Source organism: Brassica napus, chromosome C4 (assembly GCF_020379485.1).
Source record: "Brassica napus cultivar Da-Ae chromosome C4, Da-Ae, whole genome shotgun sequence".
In the NCBI taxonomy this organism is placed as follows: Eukaryota; Viridiplantae; Streptophyta; class Magnoliopsida; order Brassicales; family Brassicaceae; genus Brassica; species Brassica napus.
The window spans coordinates 10,745,644-10,754,760 of NC_063447.1; the positions used below are offsets into that span (position 1 = coordinate 10,745,644).

The 9,117-nt window shown below is 30.2% G+C and overlaps 1 protein-coding gene across 1 annotated transcript; it reads right to left on the reverse strand.

The window, feature by feature from the left end:
* Positions 1–229: 229 nt before the first annotated feature.
* LOC106395633 (gibberellin 2-beta-dioxygenase 3) lies at positions 230–2,943 on the reverse strand. The gene is made up of 3 exons (XM_013836030.3): positions 2,407–2,943; positions 1,946–2,285; positions 230–599 (listed from the first exon to the last, which is right to left on the reverse strand). Exons 1-3 carry the CDS (start codon positions 2,805–2,807, stop codon positions 333–335), a joined length of 1,008 nt encoding a protein of 335 aa, XP_013691484.1. The 5' UTR covers positions 2,808–2,943; the 3' UTR covers positions 230–332.
* Between the last annotated feature and the right edge of the window lie 6,174 nt (positions 2,944–9,117).

A 9,117-nucleotide genomic window follows, 5' to 3' on the forward strand; every position in this document is an offset into this window, starting at 1 on the left:
TTTACAAAACTTATGTCTAAGTTGGGCATTTGTAATCTGCATGCTCCCACTTGAGGAGTAGTGTTGTGAGATGATGTATATCTAGGAGTTTTAGATAAACATGTATTTAGTTGGAGATAACTATGGTTATTTCGTGATTAGCCTTATCGGCAAATACTTGTAAGTATATATGAAGATGTTCAGCCTCTAAACCAACAAAATAGAAAAAAAAATCAAATGAGATAACATTATCAGAAAACAACATTTATTTTTCTATTTTGCTTCTCTTGTCATATAAACTGTAAGATATTATTTAGTTTAAAAATAAAACTAAAACTTATATTAAAAATAGTTTAAACATTGGATAGAGAAAATGGAAGCTGTTTCTCAAAGAGACCAAGCCTATAATCACCAAGCTTAGTTTTGTAACAATGTGACTTGTATTGAGACCAAGTGAGCTCCTTATAAAGCCGATCCTCTTGCTTTGGGACAAGGCATGACACTGGTGCAATCTTCTCGAGCAACGGAGGACCTGCGAAGTAGATCATCGATAATCTGGATTTCTTTGTATTCGTCAGCACTCTGTGTTTTACACTCTTGAATCTCCCGTTAGTCATCACCTGCAATTGTCATTAATAACCACCAAACAAAATTGAAATTTGTGATTTCTTTCTAAAACAACAATACGGTGTTATTCAAAAGTTGAGGAAAATAAAACAGAAAGTTAGTTTCCCTCAGTGATTCAATTCATATTATTTGTCACGTGAGGAAGGTATATGGTATACACTTGCATAGTTTTTCATTTTGATTGGTAGAGCATTAGCATAAGCATTATGCTCGTTATTATCCGATCAAGATTTACCACATAAGCATTTAGAAAAGCATTTACAAGATGTTAATGCTTTCCAAATGTTGTTTGCTCAAAGCTTTCATATGGAGCTTTTTGTAGAGCATTTGTAGTTAGAATATATAATTTTTTTAAAAAATTATATATAATTAATTTATTTTTATTTAATATTATAAAAAATTATGTTTATATTAAAAAAACAAAATTTTATTTTTAAAATAAAAATTTCAATTAAATATTTTTAACTTTTTTTAAAAGAATATTTCACATTTAAAATATAATATAATTTATATAAATATACATATCATTCATTATTTGTAATAACAAAACATAACATAATATATATTTATATATTACATATTATAAAATAAAAATCTCCATATTATTTAGAAATAAATAAATTATATATCATATATTATATATGAATCATTTATTGCTCTACTAACAAATAAATAATGGTAATTCCTATATAAATTATATATAATTTATTTATTTTGAATTAATTTTTTATTTTAAAATAAATTATACATTTTTAAGATAATAATAATTCACATCTAAAATTTAATTTAATTTATATAATTAAATAAGATTTATTATTTTTAATAACAAATATATTATTAATATATATTATAATTTAATATATATTATTTCAAAATAAATCTATTATATATTAATTTTTGTGGTAATTTTAAAATCAATTTATTAAAACTTTAATGAGATCATACAACTTCTGCAGCATACTGCTTATACAGCATACTGCTACTGCTTTTTCATCAGCTATATCAATCGACACTACTTTTCAATTTAAATTGTTTTTAAAAATAGTACTGTCCTCTTCTTAACAAGATTTTGAATAGAAAATCTTAACTCTAAACCGAAAATGGTAGATTTTCTTGCTTTTTGAAATACTAGCACATATTTTAGTTTAGATATTTTCTTAATAAAGTATCCATATCAGTTTATATGTTGAAAGATTTGTATAGACTTGGATATAAATTTCAGATTTTTTAAAAAAAACTCAATATGTTGAATTCTCTCAGTTATAAAATTTGATGATAAAATAAATCAAAAGAGAATATTTAGCACTAAACAAACAAAAAATTGCAACAGAAAGAATACCTGAAGAGTATCTCCGACAATAACGAAGAAAGAGGAGTGATCAGGTGGGACAGCGACCCAACTCCCATCTTTCAAACAAATCTGTAAACCCTCAGTGTCGTTTGATCTGAGCACCGATATTAACTGTGGATCCGTGTGCTCACCGAACCCAATCTCTTCCTTGGCCGGAGTCTCTTGCTTCTCCGGGTAATGGTTCATCCTCAGACACGAATCACTCTCTTTCACCTTCACCAGTTTGCTCAGCTTCTCCTTTGGCTCTATACTTAGCTCTTCTTCTACGATCTCCAGAACCTTGCAAGCCATTCTCTTCATCTCATCCATGTACTCTTCCACCGCCTCTCTGTTTCAACTCAGATTACATTTTAACGTTAGAAGACTAATGAGTCAAGAAACAGAGGAGCTCTGTTTTTCCCCTGTTAAAGAACATGACAACTCTGTATCACACTCGGGTTTGGTTTTACCTGAAAATTGCATGGGTTTGCTGGAAAACGGCGGTGGTTTTGGTAGACGAGAGATGATGATTAGTATTGAGGAGAATATACTCTAACCAGCCCATGTCACCACTGGGTCCGATCCGTTTACTACCGTATCCGAATGGGTCGGGTGGACCCGCTTTTTCTTTGAGAGACTGAGGCAGAGCAAAGAACTTGTTGGCCTCTTCCTCCAACTGGGTTAAAAGATCGGGTCGCACTCGGTGGTTGACCACTTTGAAGAACCCCAAGTCCTCGCAAGCCTTCACGATTTGGGTTTTGGCATCTGGGTCGGTTAAGTCTATAACCGGGACTGGGACCGGACTTGGTTTGCATTTTGGGTTAACATAGACTTCGCTATTAAAAGTGACTGGCTGTAACAAACCTACCATGGTCTGATTTTTGTAAGTCTTTATAAGAAAACTTATCTAAAGAATAAAAGATTTGAAGTGATGAACTTTGAAAGAGAGAGAGAGTCCTTCCTTGGTGAAAAGGTTGTTTGCTTAGCTTTATTTATAGTTGCTTGCTGCTGTACGTAGGAAGTACCCATTTGAAAATGTTGTTACTTCATTAATTAAACTCTCTTTTTTTTCCTTGTCTTTTTTAGTTGCATTTATGAAATATCTTAAAACAAATATAACTGCCTAATTTATTACTTGTCTTTTCAGTTACATTAATGAAATCTATATTATTAAAAGAGAAGTACCCATTTGAAAATGTTCTTATTTCATTAATTAAACTCCTTTTTTTTTTGCTTGTCTTTTTTAGTTGCATTTATGAAATATCCTAAAACGAATATAACTGCTTAATTTATTATTTGTCTTTTCAGTTACATTAATGAAATATGCTTAAATAAATTTAAACTTCCTATTTTATTGTTTGTCTTTTTCAGTTACGTTAATGAAATATCTTTAAATAAATTTGGACATAATGTCATTTAATCAACCAAAAAAACTCATGAGTTATCCTTACGTGCATAATTTTAATAATGGAGATTTTTAAAAACATGCATCATTAAAATGTTACATAAAACATGCAGCACTAATATATAACATGCATCAATAAAACTAGAATTTGACTCACACAATTATACGGATATTATTTTCAGTTGATTAAATTTAAAAATAATTATTTATTCAAAAAATATTTAAGAATGGCTATGTTTTAAAAAATTATATGGTATTCCCATTTGTCATTTGATAAATTGTTAGAAAGAAAATTTTAGCATAATATAACTCAGTTGTCATTTGCTAAATTTATGGTTTTTATTTATCTTTTTTATTATTTAATTATAATATTTTCATTTTATATTTGAAAGATAAATGAATTTTCTTTCAAACAATATTTTTGTAAATGTATTTTTTTAAAAATAATCAATTAAAATTGTTATTATCATTGAATATCATTATTTTTGACATAATTTGAGTTTTCGTTTACATCAAAACTTATCATATTTTATGATAATTTTAATTTAAAATGTAATTTTCATATTTTTCAAACAAATTCTAAAAATATTTTTTAAATATTTTGTTATAATTGTTAAAAAAATATTGAGTTGCATTTCAAATAAAAATGTAAAGATATTAAAAATATTCTAATTAAAATATGTAAAATTAATATAGTTTTAAGGAAATGATCAAAATAAAAACAATTACACATAAAATAATCATAATTTTTGTTAACTGGACGGATCATTATTTATATGATATCGCACATGAAAAAAAAAATTCTGTTTTTAAAATTATCTAATTAACTCTATACTCATTTTTTATATTTTTTATATGATATCACACATTCGTAAAAAAATAAATAGTTTAAGATGCAAAAAAACAATATTTACTTAATTAATATAATATGAACGAATATTACAAATACATCATTTAATAAAATAAATAATTAAAAACTGAAAATTCATATCCGCGCTGGCGCGCGGATCAGGGTCTAGTTATTCTTCAAATGCTGGTTTTGTTTATTTAATTATTTTTCAATTTGGTTAATACAAATTTATTCCTCTTTGGTGCCGATTTTATTCCAAAATATAATCAGTGTATCTTTTAATCTTCATTCAAAAAAATTTGGCCACCAGTTTCATTATTAAAAATCAATGGTTTGTTGAAGTGAATGAATTCTGGTTAAAGTGAATGGTACCTATAAGGTGAATGTATTTTTGACAATAAGTTAAAAATCAAATAAATCAAAATCAGAAACATTAATTAAAGACTATATGGCTGTAACTAGTAAACTAATATGGAATTAATGGAATATAGTTCATTCAATTCATTTGTAATGAAATAGTTTTGTTTATATTTTATCTAGTTATTTTTTGGAATTTGTGGAATGACCATTTCAATCCATTCATAATAAACGGTAAATTTTTTTTGTAGAATTAATGGAATCATTCCATATCATTTCATTCTAAAATATTGTAATCTAGACATTTTTCTTATTTCAATATACATAATGAGCTATTTGCAAATATGAACTAACACTCAAAGTCAAACCTAAAATTAACTTATGCTTTTTTGGGTTTTTCTTTTGCCATATTCATTCCACAAGTTCATATTATTCACGAAAATGCCATTAACTTTTTTTCCGAAAATGGCATTTTTACTCTCTCAACCTTTTCATCACCAACTATTTACAAGATTGTCATTGCCATCAGTACACCAACCATCATGAACAACCAATTTGAAGCTCTTAATGCAGCTAAATCGGTTTACACTTTTTCTTTCTCAATTCTTATGAACTAAAAACAACATCTCTTTCACTTTCTCTCCATATTCATCCAAAAAACCCAAGATTTTGATTCAAATTTTTTTATGGTTCATAAAGCCATTAAAGCTTACGATTCTTGGTGGGTCACTTTTATTTAAGATTTTGGTTGCTTGGAGAAGATTTATGTGTGCTAAATAAGTTATCTCACTGGTTGAAACAATGAAATCAGTTTTTTTTCAGATCTGTTCCCCCAAACAACTTTCGGGTAAGTCTTTTGGCTGTAGACGACTTACATGGAAGTCTTTTGGTCAATGCAGAGGTTAGTTTTGCAATTAACTTTTAAATGTGTTTTTAGAGACGACTTACATGGAAGTCGTCCATCTTTGTTTGTTAAAAAAAAAACTTCGAGACGACTTCCACGTAAGTCGTCTAGGGTAAACGGGTTAGTTTTGCATTTGAGCGGATTGTGTCAGAAATTTGACTTTTCTTGGACGACTTACACATAAGTCGTCCAGTAGAAAATTAAAAAAATCAATATTTTGTTATACGTAGATTACTTCCATGTAAGTCGTTTAATGTTAGTTTTGCAATTGAAAAATAAAACTTAAAAATTTATTTTTTTTCTAGACGACTTACATGACTTACACGAAAGTCGTCCATGATTTTATTCCGAGATTCTGGTCAAACCTTGCTTATCTTGGACGACTTCCGTACAAGTCGTCGGACGGCCTTGCTTATCTTGGACGACTTTCGTACAAGTCGTCGGACTGACGACTTTCACGTAAGTCTTCTAGAAAAAATTAAATTTTTAAGTTTTATTTTTCAATTGCAAAACTAACCTGAAACGACTTACATGGAAGTCATCTAGGTATAAACAAAATATTAATTTTTTAATTTTCTACTGGACGACTTACACATAAATCATCCAGGATAAGTCAAATGTCTCACACAATCTGGTCAAATACAAAACTAACCTGTTTACCCTAGACGACTTACATGGAAGTCGTCTCGAGATTTTTTTTAACAAACAAAGACGGCCGACTTCCATATAAGTCGTCTAGGTTAAAATTCAGTTGCATAACTAACCTAAATGGATGACTTCCTAGAAGTCTACCAAACGACCTCCGTGGATGTCGTTTTCGTCAATGTTTAATAAACTTTCATTTTCTCTAAGACTATAAAGATTTTTTAACATTTTCTTATTAATTCATGTATAATAGTCGATATTTGAGCTCCTGAATGAAATTCATAATTTAATTGGTTTTAATTATTACCAACATTCATATGTATTAATGTTTCCGGAAGACTTCTATGGAAGTAGAGATGGCAATCATGGATCTGGACCGCGGGCTTAGTCCGTAAAGGACTGTCGCGGTACGGTATTGGGATGATTTTTTTAGGCCCGCAAATTTGTGGGCCTCGCGGGACGGGTCTTTGCGGGACTGGGTCTTTTGCGGGACTGGGTCTTTTGCGGGATGGACCGAAACGGGTCATGCGGGATTACATGGACCCGCATTTTTTTCTACATTTCTTATTTTACCTGAAAAAAACGAGAAAAAAAAAAGAGAAGAAAGCGATTCTTGTGACTTTTCCTCTAGAAAACATAAGGAGTTCCGACGATGATGCATGATTCGAGCTCCGGTGATGATGATTCGAGCTCCGGTGATGATGATTCGAGCTCCGGCGATGAGGACTCCAGCTCCAGCGATGACGATTCGAGCACTGGTGGTGTTTTGATTTGGTTTTCTCTTTTTATTACACACAACTATGAATTGCTTTATTACAATGTGATATTTCTTGTTTAAGTTGATTGGTTTTGTTTTCAGTACTGTGAAGTGGTGTTTTTCTTAAATTAAATTTGGTTACAATGGTGTTGTTTAGAAGAAAATTTAGTTGTATATCACGTCACTTGTATAATTTGCCAAAGTGATTCATGATTTTTTTTGCAATTCAAATAATTAAAAAGAGAGATAGTTTGATGAAGACATACAACACTTGAATCAAATTATTACAAAGACAACAACTTAATCAGATTCAAACTCAACAAAATCTTATGCTAATAACAAAATAATGCTTTTAACTCAAGAACGCAAGCACAAACGGAGCTTTGTGGCATTGATTTTGATAATGCTTTAGTGAAGCTTAATGAGCTCTCTTCAACTCTCTTACACAATTCTTCTACTTGAACATTCATGAAAGAAACTGTAGTAGGCGGTTTGATAAGGAGGCGTCCCGCGGGACGGTCCGCGGAGGCTTATATATTCTGCGGTATGGGTTTGGGCCGGCATTTTGAAGACCGCAGCCCACGAGGGACATGCCCGTTGTAACCCGTTCGACGACTAACCCACCGCGGTACGGGATGGAACGGGATGGGTAAACCTGTTTGACATCTCTATATGGAAGTCTTCTACGAAAATTTATATAAATTTGTTAAGTAATTTTAAGATATGTTTATTTAATTTTCAAAAGTGTTAAGTAACTTCAAGAATAGCAAGTAACATGGTTTAATGTGGCTTCTTAGATCATAAGATACACTTTTTAATTTTCATGAAATTTGAAATTTCAGTTTTCACTTAAAATTTTGAGTTTCCCGCTTAAATTTTAATTTTCCGCTTATATTTCAATTTCCAACTTTAAATTTAAGTCTTCCGAGAAGACTTCCCAGAAGACTTCTAATGAAAGTGTTCTATCTTTGAAATTATGTAATGTTTTATATTTTGTGAATTTGGCAAAGTTTTCTTGAGAATTCTTCTCCCTTAGTTGTAATAAATTTGATTATTGTTTTTGTGTTTTGTGTTTTGCTATTGAAGTTGTATCAATAAATTCAATTATATCAAGTAATTTTGGCAAGAAAATATTGTGTTACCAAAGTTTTTCATTAATATATTTTCAAATTTACAAAAAAAAAAACACAACTAAAGGAGTACACATGCAAATCACAAAACAGACTACAAACAAAACTATTATAGATTATTCCTCTACAAAGACAAGTTTGGACTCCACTTGATATGGAAGAAGACTCCGTCAGAAGACTTCCAGAAAGACTTCTGAGAAGACTTCACAGAAGTCTTTCAGATCTGAAAAACCTTCATATAAAAAACGTTAAAATGGCTTAAAACAGAGAAATAGAGTGAAAGATTAAATATGTATACTTTTTAGAACATACAACGTACATATCCAAGTGGAAGATGAGAACAATCTGATTAAAAACCTGCAACAAAAAGATAGATTGGTGAGAAAGACATGAGACGAAAATGAAAAATTCAAATAAAGTTTGGTGTTTTCAAGTCAAAGACATTGGAGTGGGTTTGGAGAGTTTTTGTTTGGGAAAAAGATAAGAACTTTATGCAACAGGAGGTTACCAAATGAAGAAAAATCAGACATATAAACTTACCAAAACGCTCAGATCTGTTATGAAAGGGAGACATGGGAGAAAACTGCGCCAGAAGACTTCCAAAAAGTCTTCCAGAAGTCGTCTGGAAGACTTCCTGGAAGTCTTCTAGTCCATTATATTTTAGAAGACTTTCGAGAAGACTTCCCAGAAGTCTTCTTCTAGATCTGAAAAACCTGCATATCCAAATCGAGATCTAAAAAACCTGTATATCCAAAAACGTTCAAATGGCTTAAAAACAGAGAAAATGAGTAGAAGATTAGATAGATCTACCTTTATAGAACACACAAAAATACATATCTAAAATTAATTGATCTACCTTTAAATGAGTAGAAGATGAGAACCATGTGATGAAAAACCTGCAAAAACAAGATAAATTAGTGAGAAAAACATGAACAAAAATAATAAATTGATATAAAGTTTGGTGTTTATAAGTTCAAAGAGATTAGAGAGAGGTTGGAAAGTTTTAGAATGATGAACATTACATTTTTGTTGCAGCCATTTGAAAGGATGAGAGAGAATGTGTAAATTTTTCTTTATATAGGGAGAAAAAAAATCCAAATAGGTTAAATATTTTCGATTCAGAAGATTTTCAA